The sequence below is a fragment of the Neovison vison genome, chromosome 7 (genome assembly GCF_020171115.1).
Source record: "Neovison vison isolate M4711 chromosome 7, ASM_NN_V1, whole genome shotgun sequence".
In the NCBI taxonomy this organism is placed as follows: Eukaryota; Metazoa; Chordata; class Mammalia; order Carnivora; family Mustelidae; genus Neogale; species Neogale vison.
The window spans coordinates 110,362,927-110,378,577 of NC_058097.1; the positions used below are offsets into that span (position 1 = coordinate 110,362,927).

Consider the following 15,651-nt stretch of genomic DNA (forward strand, 5'->3'; position numbering starts at 1 on the left):
TATGTCCTGTCTGATCTGGAGTGTCCCTTGTGGGAGCCCGTCGCTTGGTCCTGGGGCAGAGCTGCCGATGGGCAGAGTCAGGAGGCCGGAGCTGCTGTTTGGGAGCACTGTTCGTCTTCCTCAAAACCTCCTTAGAGCCCTGGGGAGAGGGGGATGGGGTGCCTGGAGTCTCTACAGGCCTGAGGTTCCACACCTGATGTGTGACCAGGAGGTCTGATCAATGGATCTGGAGTGCGGGGGGGGACTCAACTCCTGATAAGGGAGGCAGGCCAGCAGGGAAGCTGTCGTCCTCCCAGCCCGTGGGGAGAGCACCGTGTCCACAGCTTCTCATGTGAGGTCGACCCACGGAGGTTTCAGCTTCCCAGTTGTTTTATTTTATTATATTTTATTTTATTTACTTGACACAGAGAGAGAGATCACAAGCAGGCAGAGAGGCAGGTAGAGAAAAAGGAGGAAGCAGGCTTCCCACTGAGCAGAGAGCCCGATGCGAGGCTCGATCCCAGGACCCTGGGATCATGACCTGAGCTGAAGGCAGCGGCTTTAATCCACTGAGCCACCTAGGCGCCCCACATTCCCAGTTAATAACCACTATTGAGCCTCAGAGGCACAGACCAGTCTTCGATAGACAAGATGAAGATGATCTCAGCTGCTGGGGTACAAGTGGGAGGGTTCTCCCCTGACATCCCCCCCCGCCACTGGCTTCTGCCTTCTTCTTTGTGGGAGCAAATGACCCGAAGGCTTTGGAAAGGTGGTCCCACCCTGATGGGTGTTTACAGGTGAACATTAATTCATTTAATGAATGTGTATTGGGCATTTGCTAAGCCCAGGCATTGAATAAGGTACGGGAAAACAGATCAATGAACAAGACAGAATATGGTCTGCGTTTGAAGTCCTGTCTGGGGATTCACCTTGGGAAAGAAAAGCAGAGAAGGGACAGAGTCCCTGGGAGGAAGGGGTCTGCGTGTTTAGGTCACAGGGATAAATGAATAGGAAGCATGTGGGGAGAAGAATCCAGGAGATTTGGGGGCTGAGAGGTTTAGGACCAAATCTCCCATTAAATGGAATTCACTGACAGATACGAATTAGTCTCCCAGCTGCTGCTTTCTTCAAAGACCTATTCCACAAAGAGCAGTTGCCCGGCCTGCAGAGACCAGAGGCTTTGATGCAGATTTCATAGACAGACAGGAACCCGGGGTGGGGGGTGCCGGGGGTGTGTGTGAAAGGGTACCCAGCAGACTCGACTCCTGGTGGCTCCAGGGCTTTCCTGAGAAAGGCTTAGAGTACTTGTGAGACACAGGTCTGGGACCTGACTTCTGTCCCATGACTTCTGCCATGCCTTAGGTTCCCTGGGAAAGATGAATGGCTATAGCCCTAAAGGAGAGCCTTGTGAAGTCAGTGACGTCTGGGCTGTCCATGGGGTAAGGTGGGGGACAGCCTGACAGGGGCTCCCTGCTTAAATTTAATCAGTAAATAGTGTTGACTTTTTTTAAAAAAGATTTTATTTATTAATTTTAAAGAGAGAAATTGGGGGTGGGGCAGAGGAAAAGGAAAGAGAGAGAATCCCAAGTAGAACCCCTACTCAGTGAGGAGCCTGCTGCAGGACTCGATCCCATGACCCTGAGATCGTGACCTGAGCCAAAATCAAGAGTCGGATGCTCATCCGTTTAAGTGTTGACTTCTTTCTCTATGTTGTGTACCAGTGTAAATGCTGGTAATGTGAATGTGTGTCCAGAGCACCCAGTCCTGGGGAAGTAGCTTTGAACAAACTCACGTGATAAAAGGCTCTGAGTGATGATATGGATAGCCATGAAGTATAGTGGTGGCCCAGTGGAGGCCATGGCCAGTTCTGCCTGCTTTGGGTGATGGAAGAGGTCAAAGTGAAGAATGGCAGAGAGGTAGACAGGAATCATAGCATGAAAAGGCATGTGTCAGAGCGCCTGGGTGGCTCAGTGGATTAAGCCACTGCCTTCGGCTCAGGTCATGATCTCAGGGTCCTGGGATCGAGCCCCACATCTGTCTCAGCATCCCTGCTGAGCAGAGAGCCTGCTTCCCCCTCTCTCTCTGCCTGACTCTCTGCCTACTTGTGATCTCTCTCTCTGTCAAATAAATAAATAAAATCTTAAAAAAAAAAAAGACGCGTGTCAAACTAAGGAGTTCATTTTTGTCCTGTTTGCTATAAAAAGCACTGGGAAATGGAGAGCGACTCATGATCAAATGCATAGTTTAGAACGATCCCTCCAGCAATAGCACCAAGAAGGAGCTTGGAGAAATGCCAGACTGGAGGAAGGGAAACCAGTTAGTTGTTAGTCCAAGACAAAGCTGGTGAAGATCTGAACTGAGGCAGAGGAGAAGGGGATGGAGGGAAGGGGAAAGACTCAAGAGATCATTGACGATGTAAAATATTCTCCAACGACCATGAATGTACCCACCCAGGAAAGAATGAGATAGGGAACGTGATAGAATGGGAGAAACAGAGAAGGAGTTATTAATTCTGGACCAAATGATGGGTGGATAAGGGTCACATTCACAGATAAGCAAGCAAGGGAGGGGGTCAGATTGGGGGTGGGAGATAAGGAGTTCGAGTTTGGGAGTGACATCTTATGACATCCATCATCTTATGGATATCTTCCATCAATCCAGCTTCATAATAATGGCTTAAGAAATTGGAATCCTCTGGTGTTCTCAGTACTCCTGGGGTGAGAATATTAGAAGTTGTCAGTCATTAACAACCTCAGTGAAGGGCACATGCATTTGAGTTCATACCGTGTCTCCTGGTGACCTAGTTCTGAGTACACACTTGGGAGACATGGGATAATCAGCACTGATCTTATATGCCAGTACCCGGATCTTAATCCCACCTGTCTTCTGGGCAAGATGGTTAACATCCAGGCACCTTAGTTCCTTCTTCCCCCAAATGGGGATATGAATGTCCTATCTGGGCTGAGTGTGCTTGTGAGGACCAGAAGTGATACGTGGAAGTGTCTTGTAAGCTATGCCGAACCATGTCCACAGAGGTAGTAAATGTTATTAACTCAGTAAGAAATTGATGTTTAATGAATGGCTTGGGATTTGCTTGGTGCAAGCTGCTGGTCTCCTCTCTCAGGCAGCGAGAGGCCAGGGCTGGGCACGGAGGTGAAGGGACCAAGGGCCAGCTTCTTCGTTGAAAGCAGCCAAAAAGCAAGGGTATGTTTGAAATGTCATTGTTAAGAATAGAAACCAGTTCTGCAGGGAAAGGGTCTATAAAGACAATCACAGCCTGATTGGGTCCCAGATTGGGGGAAATTTCAGAGGTCATCAGGCATCAGGATGGCACTGTTTAGGGGTTGCCCGTGGCCTGGCGGGAAGGGAGCTCTTAGATTCTTGGGCCGCTGAGGGTTTTACGCAGGACTGGAGAGCCTCATCTTCCTGGCATGCCTGGTGGCCTCCGTGGTCTCCTCACCGCCTATTAACAATGCCTCAAAGAGCATGCAAGATGCCTGCCTCGAGCGATTCTCATTGTTCCTTCTACTAATACTAGTAACTCAAGGAATTCATATCATCCCTTGAATCAATGGAGGGCTTTTCCTGTGTGTTATCTCTTTAAGCCTCACATCAATACCGTGGAGTGTCATTTCCCCCACTTCGTACCGAGAAAACTTGTCTAATTAAAAGAGATAAAAAATGAAGAAGCGATTAAAAAATGTAAAAACCAAGACCGGTTTTGGAACATGGGTTTATAGTGAGGGAAATCCAGGACCAGATACCCAGAGAGACAGTATATGCCTTAGAATGTTCTAGCTCTGCATTGATACCTGTTCTGTCTGCAACAATTATTCTCCTAATCATTTCATTAAACTAGCGAGCCAGCTTTTGGTGTCACTGACTTTCTCTAGGCACTAAGGACACAGCAATGAGTGAGCCCAGTGAGTAAGATGGCAGGGAGGCATCCGTGCCTCAAATGATGGTGACCTTCGAGGGGTTTTAAGGATGACTGAGGTTCCTGAAGGACTCACGCCAGATGGTCAAGGTCATGAAGCAGCATCATCACCTTCTTCCCTCTGCACCTTAGCCATACGCACCTTCAGTTCCTCCACCTTTATTTCCAGACCCCCTCCCCACCTGCGTCCACCCGGTGTTTGCTCCTATCCCTTCTTGGGGCTCTTCACGCTGAACGGGGTGGAGCAAACCTCCCTCTCCCGGGTCCCCAAGATCATCGCTCAGTGGCTCAGTCTGGGGCCCCGCCCCCAAGCCCCAGACCCCTATGTAATTAAAATCCTTCTCATGGAGAGATTTAGTGGATGTTTGGTATGTTCAAGCTACAGGTGTTCATCTGGTAGCCGTGAATCTTCTCATCGGTCTTTAAGTTGAGCTCCACGTCCTGAAACCAATTGTAACTCAATTTTCAAGCTCTTTTTATAGCCTCTCACAGTGAACTCGGAGGGCCTCTGGTGGTTGGTGCTTCCACATGGCGGTGAGTGGGTGGGATGAAAACACGGAGCGCTGGCTTTGATGTCAGCTGGACCTGGCTTTGAATCCAGTCCGCTTTGTTCACAGCCGTGTGCCCTAGGGAGAGCCGCTTCACTGTTCCGGGTCTCGGTTCCTTCAGCCTCACAACGGCAATGATGGCTCCTGTGTCATTGGGCTGCTGTCGGGAGGAATGGAAACCCGGCTCAGAAAGTGCTCGGCTTTGCCAGGCCCACAACTGGTGGTCACTGCGTTGTAGCAATTGTTATTATTCTAAGTATTGCTTTGTTATAATTATTTATGGTTGGAAGATCTGGAACTTCAGGCCTTCTGTCTTGACACAAATAGCCACACCGTGCAATTAACACCTTATGGTGACTTGTTTAGCAAAACTTTTCTCATTTGATGAGTAGCTTCTTAGAGAGTGAGAGAGAGGAGAAGCCCCCAGGCCAAATATTTCCCTTTGTCAGGATCCAGCCGTGGCATAGGAACCGGGAGAAAGAAAGAGAAGGGGCAGCGTGGAGGGTGGACTGTGTTTGGAGAGAACAGGAATCAGATGTCTTGAATGCCTAACGGTGCACGAGCCACTTTCCGTGGATTACCCCGGCAAGGCAGATGTACTTTTCCTGCATTTTACAGGTGAACAGGCTGAAATTCAGAGAGGTTACTGACCTGCCCAGCGTCTCCCAACCAGTTTGTGGCCGAGTCAGGATTGGAACCCAGGATCATCTTAGTTTTTTTTACTGCATCCTGATGTGTCCTGATGAGACTGCCACATTGCCCAACTCCAGGGGCCGCCACTGTCACTGTTGTGGATGTCGGCACCTGGGAGCTGGGCGGTGGCGTAGCCCTAGCTTCTGAGATCAGGGATGTAGTCTCAGAGAACAGGCTGTTGCAAAGGAGAAATGATGAAGGCCGGACCTGGTGGGGTTGGAAAAGGAGGGACAGACTCAAGAGATTCAGGGACCATTTGAGAGACAGATTTGACAAAATTGCCCACTGACTGGAAATGGAGTTAAAAGATGAGGAGGATTTGCAGTTTCCAGCTTATGTCGATGGGGGAATAGCAATATGCTTCCTGGGTTAGGAATACAAGGGAGAAGGGGCTGCCGGGCTGCCGGGGAGACCCAACATCAGAGATTATCACCTCTGCTACTTCCCATTTTGCCCAGGCCCAGGCCCAGGCGATGTAGGGGTAGGGGATGGGTTGTATCCAGGAGCCCATGTTTTACCTTCTTGCTTTTCTTCTTAAAGTCGAGCACAGAAACTGAATCTGGATCATTCCAAGTTCTTGTGCTCTTAGCTCTAGTCGACTGACCTTGTCCCCTGACCCACAGCCTGCCCTTGCCCTTGGCTCTGTGGCTGGAGAGCCAGGAAGTCCCTGCAGGTGGCTGGTGAGTGGATGCCTGTTGGTGGACCAGGACACTGGACATGTCTCCCCTGCTGGAGAAAGTGAGGGGCGCTCCCTAGGTTGTACCATTCCCCATGACCTCTCCGTGTCGCTCTCAAACCCTTAGCCACGAGGCTTTCCTTCCAGGCCTGTTCAAAATGGCCCTCATTCAAGGGTAACCATCCCCTGTATCCGTTTGTAGCTGCGACATGACCTTTGACGGCAGTTATGTAGTTCCCTGCAAATCTTTGCACACTCAAAAATTCACACACACACGCACACACTCTCTCTCTCATACATGTGTGCATGCATATTAGAACACTTAAAAATATTCTAATGTGAAAGTCAAAAGATAAGAAAACAAGCTGTCCGGAGTTTGTTTTTCAAGATACAACAATGCAACCTCCAGAGGATAATCAGGGCGTGGTGCAAATTTTACTCATGTTTGTACATCTTCTGTGGGACGAAGACAGCAGACTAGGAGCTAGGTAAGAGTTAGGCGCCCTGAGGGCCCCGGGGTCCTCGGTCAGTGAGAAATGTCTTCAATCAACAGCCCCGAGCCAGCATTTAGCAGACGGCTTGCGGCGTCAGGCACTCTGCTGGGGGCAGCGTGGGGTTCAATGACAAGCCTGACATTGTTGTTCTCAGTAAACATACAGGCCTTTGGAGGGAGAAAGGCCACAAGAAGGTAATGGCAGTGCAGGGGTTGTCACCAATTCATGCAGATTTGGGGTCACTGTAGATTCGCACTTGGTCTGTTCTGCCGCTCAGCTTTACCAGGCGGCCCCTGGCTCTGTTCTTCACCCTGGTTCCCCTCCTGTCACAGCAATGGACTCCAGTCCCATTGGGAGCGGGGACCCTCAGGACTTCCCTTCCTGAACCAATTATAAGAAGAGAATGAAGGCCCCCCCTTACCCCCCCCCCCCAGTAAGAACCTGTTTAACCCCAGGACTTCCAGCCCTTTCTCCATTTCAAGTACCATGACAGCCAGCCGGACTGTGTGGTCGGTGGGGAGGGGGCACAGGGAACCAAGTGAGCCAGGTGTGCATTCCTACAGCTGGTGGTGGGCAGCAGGAACCAGATGGCTCTTAATCCCCTCCAATCCTGAAATTGTTAATTTTATGAAATATCCCTCTCAGCAAAATGTGCCCGCCACTTGATTTGGGGGTATATAATCCATATTTTCTTGAATGTGTTTGGAGTAGCATTTCCCAGGGCTTCTGGGTGGCTCAGTCGGTTAAGTGACTGACGCTTGATTTCCGCTCAGGTCATGATCTCAGCGTCGTGAACCCCAGCCCCACGCCGGGCGCTCTCTCCCTCTCTTCCTTTCACTCTTCCCACTTGTACGCACACAGTTCTCCCGCACCTCTCCCTCAGAAAAGAGTAGCATTTCCCAAAGTACATTTTGTAGAACACTACTGTGAGACCCTCGTGGGTTTGGGGAGAAAGAAGTGTTCCATGGTAATACATTTGGAAGGTTCTGGGTTGAACAAAATTTAAACAAGCTGCTTTCCTGCAGGATTTCTTCAAGTTTTTCATACTGCGAGTGTGCGTGATGAATCTTGAAAAGACAGATATAAATAATATGCAGTGTCTTCTCACCTTAAATGGGAACCTTGTTTCCGTGAAATTTCTCTTAACATCCTGGAAAAGCTAGTGTCCCCAGGAATACATTTGGGCAAACACTGGCTTAGAAGGTGTTCATTGTATAGAAACTGGCAGTGGTCAGGGATTTCCCATTATTCATTTAGAGTTCAGCCTTCAGCAGCAGCAGAAGAATCCAAGTTTAGACATAAAGAGGCACTTCCTACCTGAGAGGGCCCTCAGGGAGTAGAGTCTAGAGTGTCCCTGGAAATTATGATAAGAGAACACACCACCCCCTTTTTTGTCCTTTTGTAAGCTCTCCCATGAGTCATTATAAATAGAATGAATTATGAAGGAAGCTTCTGGATCTTTTTATCTTAAGGGAGCCTTTGAAAAAAAGATATAATTGAGGGATAAGAAGGTAGGAATTAAAAGCAAGAAGACAGACGGGCTGACTTCTAAAAGGGTCGTCTCTAAGTGCCTGTAATTAACTCATTCAGTCTTCCTCTGCCCAGAGTACAGAATTGAAGGAAAAACCTTCCTAACTCATGTTTCCTAAATAAGTGGAACTAACGTTGAGGGCCGGAAAGTGCCCGAGAGCTCAGGGTCGTATATCGGTCACTGTCCTACGTTGAACACTTCCATGTGCAAAATACAGTGTAAAGCCTTTTGCGTGCATTTCCCATGTTCCTTGAAACATCCTATTGGGTAGCTCTCAGGATGGTTCCCATTTTCAAAATGAGGATCTGAGGCCCAGAGAGGTCCTTCCCTAAGGGCATCCAGTATGGTGCGGAACCTAGATCTGAACGCCAAAGCCCTTACTCACTATACGCACCTACTGCCATGGGGAGTGTGTAGACATCTGAGACATCAGGGCTTCCTTGAGATGGGCCTCCTTCTGTCAGGAGGTGTCGGAGAGAGGGTGGAGGGGAGGAGTGATGAGGAAAGCCAAGGGAGAGGGGGCACCTTCCCGCTGATGAGGCCCCTTGGTTCCCTGACAGCAGCCTGGCTCTGTGTCCCCGCCACCTCCCCCCCGGTCCCCTTGCCAGATGCATCTCTTCTTATTAGCCATCTGCCCCTCGTGCTGCTGGGAGCCCACAGCGCACGGGCAGCTGCCCTGTTCGAGAGCCCAGAGATAATATCAGCTTATGAGTCAATACGTTCTCTGGCACGTCTGTGTTCCCCTAATGGGAATGCGGCAGGATCCAAAATATACTTAATCCTTAACCGGCTCCACGCTGTCAGGGGTTGGAGGCTCCAAAAGAGCCTTTGTCATTCTAGTTTGTAAGCTGTGGTTCATCAGGCTGGACTCTGGGCCGGGAACTCGGGCCCACGGCCTCAGGCCTTGGCAGCGGCTACCATAGGTGAGTGTGCAGGGACAGGCCAGGGGCCCCGGCCGGGCTATGTCTTAAGAAAAGGAGTCTGCAATGTGGTGTAAGCAGTGCTTCGGCCCAGCCGGAAAGGAAGCCTGGGGCTCCTACCATCTGTCCCGATAGGCTGAGTGGCTGTTGGGTTCGTCCTGGGCTCTGTAACTACAGAGCTCTGTGCAAGGTGCTCGGAATGAACGTGTGTTGGGTGTGACTTCAGGGCGTGAACATGACCTGACCTGTGCTGGAAGCCATTCTTCCAGGAGCAGGATTGGTGAGCTAAGTAAATGCACACCTTCTTTGCCGGATTTCCTCACACACAGCCTTGGAGGGCCCGCACACCTTGAGCTCAGCCCTGCGGGAGGAGGGCGATTCTTCTCCCTTTGACATTGACCTGCCTCCATGGGACTCGTGCCTGCAGGTTTTAGCTTGCTGGGAGAGCAGCTGGCTCCAGCCAGCCAGGGCCCTGGAAGAGGGCGGTGGCTCCTGGGAGAACGCCCTTGAGCTTTTAAATGTCACTACCCTGGATGGGGTCTCTCTGACCCCCTCATTCAAAGCAGCTCCCCCTACTCCACTATTGTTCCCGTAAATGGCTGAAATTCTGTTTTTTGTGTGTGCTTACTGTCTGTCTCCTCCAAGAACCCACAGCCTCCTTGAGAGCAGGACATGAGTCTCTCTTGTTTGAATCTTTTGTGCCTGGAACATCTTTTGTGCCTTGGTCTGGCTCATGATAAGTACTCGAGTATCTGTTAAATGAATGGGAAAATGTAATAATAAGCGAAGGCACAACCCTATGGGCAGACCTCCAGGCTGAGATTCTTCGAAAGCAAACCTGGCTTTGTCACTCCCCTGACAACAGTCCCCTCCGATCCTAGCCCTATAGAGGATGAAGTGTGGGTTTCCTCACCTGCTGGCCAGGCCGCTGAGCTCTGACCTCTGCTGACCTCCCTAGCCTCCTCTCTCCCTGTTCCCTCACCCCTTGTATCTCCCGTGCTTACCCGGCAACTCCCAAGCATTGCTGTGCATGTGACCTTGGGACCTGCTGAGAAGGCAGACTCCCGTCCTTCAGCTCGGCTGATTCGGATTCAGTGGGTGTTGAGTGGGGCCCAGTAATTGCCACATTTTTTTAAAAAGATTTTATTTATTTATTTAACACACACACAGAGATCAAAGTAGGCAGAGAGACAGGTAGAAAGAGAGGGAGAAACAAGTTCCAGGACCCTGAGATCATGACCTGAGCCGAAGGCAAAGGCTTAACCCACTGAGGTGCCCCAATATTTTTTTTTTTAAAGCTATCTCGGAGAGTTCCAATGGCAGGTGCTCTGGGGACCACACTTGGAGCAGTGCTGCCCGGTCCGAGTACCCGGAAGGCAATTGGTTGACAGGGCCACACTTTCTCACCTCCGTGCCTTCCGATCACGGCCGCCATGGGGACTTCTTTCTGGAATCACCTTTGTCCATCTTCATTTGCCACCCAGAGGATGCCTCTGCCTCTTTCAAGGCTCAGCTCAAAGGGTCACACCTTCTGTGCACACAGTCCTGCTTCCCCCACGCTCATTGGACTTTTCCTCTCTCCATGCCGTGCACGTTACACGTACCCCTTTCTTAGAGATCATGCTACTTATTTCTCTTTCCTCCTCTCCTCTCCCAACACTGTGAGCTCTCAGAAGAGCCACCTGTGGTTCTCTCTGGATCCCGAGTACCTAGCAGAGTGCCTGCCAGCAAACATTCATGGGACTAGAAGGAGAGCCCTGGACGCACTCCATCCCCATGCCTCTGCCCTTGCTAACCCCCTTCTCTGACTCACGGGTCTTGCAGGAGTTCTCACTGCAGAGAATGGACAGCCTTGTGGATGACCGGGTCAACATTCTGGGATTTTCCATCTTCAACCAGTCACATGCTTTCTTCCAAGAGTTTGCCCAGAGCCTCAACCAGTCGTGGCAGGAGAACTGTGACCATGTGCCCTTCACGGGCCCTGCGGTAAGTACCCGCCAGAGTCCTGTGCCCGTTTGCCTCCTCCCGCACGTACCCTCCTGGGGTCCAGCCCGGTCCAGGCCCCCGCTCAGAGAGAGGTGTGTACCAGTGCTGGGAAGTGGTTACAAGGGAGGTTTGGGGAGGAGTGAGCTATGAGCAGTAAGCTTCTTGGAGGCCCGTAGGGAGAGCCCTGTGCAGAGGGACGGATCTGTCATTGAGTGATATCCTGATGTCCACTCATGTCCTGTGGCCAGACTCCTGATCGTGCTGTTGCTGAGAACTGTCTGAGTTGAGGATCCACAGTCCTCCTCTTGGAAGGCACTTGTAGCTCATCAGGTCCTCATTTTTCAGGATAGGAAACCAAAGCCCAGCCTGGGAATGGGGCTCGGGGTGGGGACATGGAGGTCTTGCTCAAAGGTGAATGCCAAGTCTTTCGCAGGGTGATGGTAGATTCTGAGATGTCCTCACTCCTGGTGCAGGGCTCTCTCCATCCTGCTGGACCACTGTCCTGAGCAGGAGCTCATGCAGAGAGGCTATCCTGTGCCCTTACCCATGTTCTTCCTCTTTGGACTTCCTTCCTCTGCTCTATGTGCGATAGAAACAGAGTTTTTCCTGGCAGAGTGCACTGGGTTTGATGTCCTTACTCTGTGGGGCAGGTCCAGTATGTGGGCTTGTGTCCATCTGTTAAAAGGTGAGATCTCAGGAGACCAGGATTGTCTGGCTTTCTAGGTCCTGTCCCAGCCGTGTTACATTTAAGCCTCCCAAAGCCTCATAAAATAGCTCATGTGATGCTCCCATAACTTTTCCAAGGTCTGCTATCAGTATCTTTACTTTGCCGATGATGTAACAGAGGCCCAGAAAGGTTAAGTAAACAGCCCAGGGTCACACAGTTAGTAAGCAGAGGAACCAGCATCAGAACTCAGGTCAAAGTTTTAATTGCTATGCTGTTTTCCCCCTTCTAGGAGCTTCATTCATGGTGCCACTGCACACTGGCCTGGCAAAGTGGGAGTAGTTAGTGGGTATTTGTCGAACGAATGAGTGAATCAGGGAGGAGGAAGGCGGAACAGTGAGCTAGAGACAGAACGAACTGGAAAAGAGGTAGGCCCAGGAGGTGGCAGTGGAACTGGACACCCTCCTGGCGTGGGACCTTCCCTGGAGGGCTCCTAAAATAGGAGCAAGGCCTGGCTTTGATACATGTCCAGGGGAAAGGGTGTTTCTGGGTATTTGCACAAACGGACACCTAATTAGTGGTTGGCCAAGGTCATGATCCAGAGATAGGCTTCCTGAAGGCAGGCGCGTGGATGGAGGGCCCTTCCAGCAAGCCGTGTACCTCGAGGACTGCGTAGGCTGCTGGCAGTCCTTGGAAGGAAGGAGTAACTAAGGGGTCAGAGCAGGGAGCCGGGTAGAAGGACACTTGAGAACTGAGTTTCAGGAATGGTTTAAGGAGCACATTCTGACAAAGTATTTTAGACCTGAAAGAGGTGAGAATCCACAGGAGGGACTTGGCAGGGGTGAGACATCGGAAGGAAAGGGCTTCTCCCCACCAGTAGATGGGTTTGGGACGGCCCAGGACATGCTCAAGCATGGTAGGACGAGGCTCGTCCCTCCCAGCCGGATGCAGACCTGTCCCCTGCTCTCCTGGCCGGTCTTGCAGCCATGACTCCCAAATTCTGATGAGCCATTCTGGTAGCCTGGGAAGGCTCACGGGGTAGTACCAGGAAAGGAAGCAAAGTTTGCTGCCTTCTCTCCAGCCCAGACTCCTCCACATTTGGCACCTGGCCTGGTGAAATAAAAAAGTCTCTGGGCCATATTTCTAGTTGCTCTCAGAGGGGCTCAGCCCTTCCATTAGCGCTCACAACGACCACAGGCAGGCAGAGGAGAGGCCCACCCAGGACCCGGTGAGAGGGCTTGCAAGGGCTTGACAGGCAGGCCAGCTGGGGACCGGCCGTGCTCACGTGCGCCTGAGAGAGCACTGGCCTCGGAGGCTCGGAGGACCTGGATTCAAGCACGGGCCTTGCCGTGTTCTTGCTCTGTGATCTTTGGTAGTTCTGTAACTCTTCTGAGCCTCTGATTTTTTTTTTTTAAGATTTTATTTATTTATTTGCCAGGTAGAGAGGCATCACAAGTAGCAGAGAGGCAGGCAGAGAGAGGGAAGCAGGCTCCCTGCTGAGCAGAGAGCCCAATGCGGGGCTCAATCCCAGGACCCTGGGATCATGACCTGAGCTGAAGGCAGAGGCTTTAACCCACTGAGCCACCCAGGCGCCTCTGAGCCTCCAATTCTTTACCTGTCGTTTGGGGCTGATTCTGCTCGACCATTTTAGGAGATTTTTCTGAACATAAAACGGAACATAAGTCTATCTTCAAATCAGTTATTCACCAAATGAGCTTATTGAACACGTTATAGGGCCACCTCAGGGAGAGGTATTAGGAGATGTTTCTGGTAGTTTTTGCCGTATAAATGCTGAGTAACAATCAACCCCCAAATCGCAGGAGCATGTGACGTGCAGCCCTCTTGTAGTTCATGGATCCGTACATCAGATCGGTTTGTCTGGGGCGTGAGGGAGGATTCGCTACAGATTCCTAATCCAGCTGGAGTTCAGCACATCTGAGCCCCTCCCTCTGTGAATCCGGCCTCGCATCTTCTCATGGCAGTGGCAGGGCTGTGACAAAGCAAGTAGGAACGCACCAGGCTTTTTAGTGCTAATTTCCCAGAATGGGCACACAGCGACTGCCACATATGTTGCTGGCCAAAGAAAGGCACACAGACACTTTCAAAGTCAGGGGATGAGGAAACAGACTCTGCGCTTTTGGAGAAGGAAAGTAAGGAGTCAGAAGGAAAAGACCTGAGTCCAGGGTAGAATGAAGGATGGGGACCCAGCCCGTAATCCATCCCGGTGAAGCAGAGCCAAAGCCTTTACCTTTCGGGATTCGTGATGTGTGAAGTAAGATCTGCCTCCACCTCTAGGAAAATGGTCCTTGTGGGATCTTGCCCTGTGGAACCCGAGTGAAGCCCCTTAGTTCTGCCTGGAATGGTCAGGGAAGGCTTCCCGGAAGAGGGGGATGCAAAGACCACATTGCTGCTCGCTGCACGTGTGGGACACCGTGCAGGGTGTGAAGGCATCCAGAGTGGAGCAGGGGCCGCCTGTCGGGTCTCACACACATGAGATCAGGTCACCCTCCTGATCTCATTTTTGTCCTGCCCCATTCAGTCTCGGACCTCCCAAAGCCTCAGCGTCCTGTGCTCCCCAAGAATGTGGGGGACCTTCAGGGAATGAGGGGTTCTCTGGAGGCTCCCTCCACATTGGGGGTGGAGAACAAGAGTATAAGCCTACTTCAGAGGGGCGATGTGAGGAGATGAAGTGTGAGCCTGAGACCCAGCCCCCGTCCCCAGGAGAGGACAGTCCGTCCTGTGTCCCGGATTGTGGTGCTACCTCAGTCAGCTTTCTCTTGCCCGAGCCCTGCTATTTTCTTGCCGACGAAATAGGGACGTGTGTTCTTTCTAGCTCAGGAGACCAGGGTGCTCATTCCATGTGTTTCAACCGTGCACAGAGCTGAGGAACCCTGGAGCGCTTCCCACGAAATTATCCCACCTCGACCTCTTCTTTTCCTATTCGTGACATCCTATAGCAGATGAGAGTGGTCACACACCCTTTGTTTGGTAAATGGAGAAACTGAGGCACAGAAGAAGGAGATTAGAGCCCAAGACCGCCTCTCTGTGCCAAGAGCCTTGCAGCCACCATCTCCGTGGCCTCTGAGGAGGAAGGGAAGCTGTTACAGAAACTCCTCACCTGGAAGAATATGGAAAGAAAGCTCCCAGCTTCAAACAGCAACAAATCTTTCTCAAGGCTTCTCACTTAGCAACTGCCTTTTGAAAAGCAGTGCCTCTTCCTGTCTCTTTGGGGGTTGAAATTCCCAGCACAAACAGCCCAGCCCTTTCATTTGCTGGGGAGCTGGAAGGCGAGAAATAATCAGTTCCAGGAAAGCCCAGGTCCGTCTCTCCTCCCATCCAGCTTTCTAAAAAGGCTGCAGCCAGCCAGCTCCTCCACGGGGACCGCTCTCTCCTGCCTCCAGGGTCCTCTTCTCTCCCGCAGTTCCCCACTGCACTGTCTCAGGTCCCGTCTCTCTTCCTTCTCGTGCCTTCTCTCTGGACTCTTCCCTTCTCCTTTTCCCCTCCCCCAGTCACCTCCTTCCCTTCTCTACCCCTTCCCCTTCCTCTCCTGCCCTCCACCTGCCTTCTGCACCCTGGGCATCTCTCTTGTCCCGTTTCTCTTCCTCCTGAATTGTGTGTGCCCCGCCCTGTGTGCAGGGCAGCTGCTCTGAGGACACAGAGAGGGAGCATCTGAGCTGAGGGGTTAGTTATCGAGAAAGAGAGCGAGCGAGCTGGGCTCAGCACACAGGGGGACACACACACACTCCGGCCCGGGATGCATCTCCAGGTGGCTGACAGCACGTTTTCTCTTGCCTCCCGCCTGACGCTGTGCGAGCTGTGGGCGGGGGAGCTGGGGATGGAGACACATACCCACTATTTCACGTGCCGTTCCCATTAATCACACTGCAAAGAACAAAATTCGTAGAAAATCGTTAAAATTACAGATGGCTAGGTTAAGTAATTAGAATTTAGGCTAAAACAGATGTTTGTAATTAAGTGTTTATTTCATTGAATGAAACCCAGATTGTACGGACTATTCGATGAGATTTTAATGGCTCCTGTCCTGGTCTGATTTGGGGGGACAGAGTTTAAGCTACAGAGGTTCAGAGACGAATGGGCATCCGAGAGAATGGGATCCCAGTGGTCTGGGTGAGCGAGCTGCCCGGGGAGGGGGAGATGAGGTTTACAGGGGTGTGTTTGGAAGATATTCTTATTTTTCCTTCAGAGGAGGGGGCGGAAACTCA

The 15,651-nt window shown here is 51.3% G+C and overlaps 1 protein-coding gene across 1 annotated transcript in view; it reads left to right on the forward strand.

Annotated features, from left to right (window-relative positions):
- The window catches only part of GRIK4 (glutamate ionotropic receptor kainate type subunit 4), a 421,019-nt gene that overhangs the window by 298,001 nt on the left and 107,367 nt on the right, over positions 1-15,651 (forward strand). Inside the window, exon 9 of the mRNA XM_044258062.1 lies at positions 10,603-10,764. Coding sequence (XP_044113997.1) covers positions 10,603-10,764 — 162 coding nt within the window. The remainder of the gene's footprint in view (positions 1-10,602; positions 10,765-15,651) is intronic.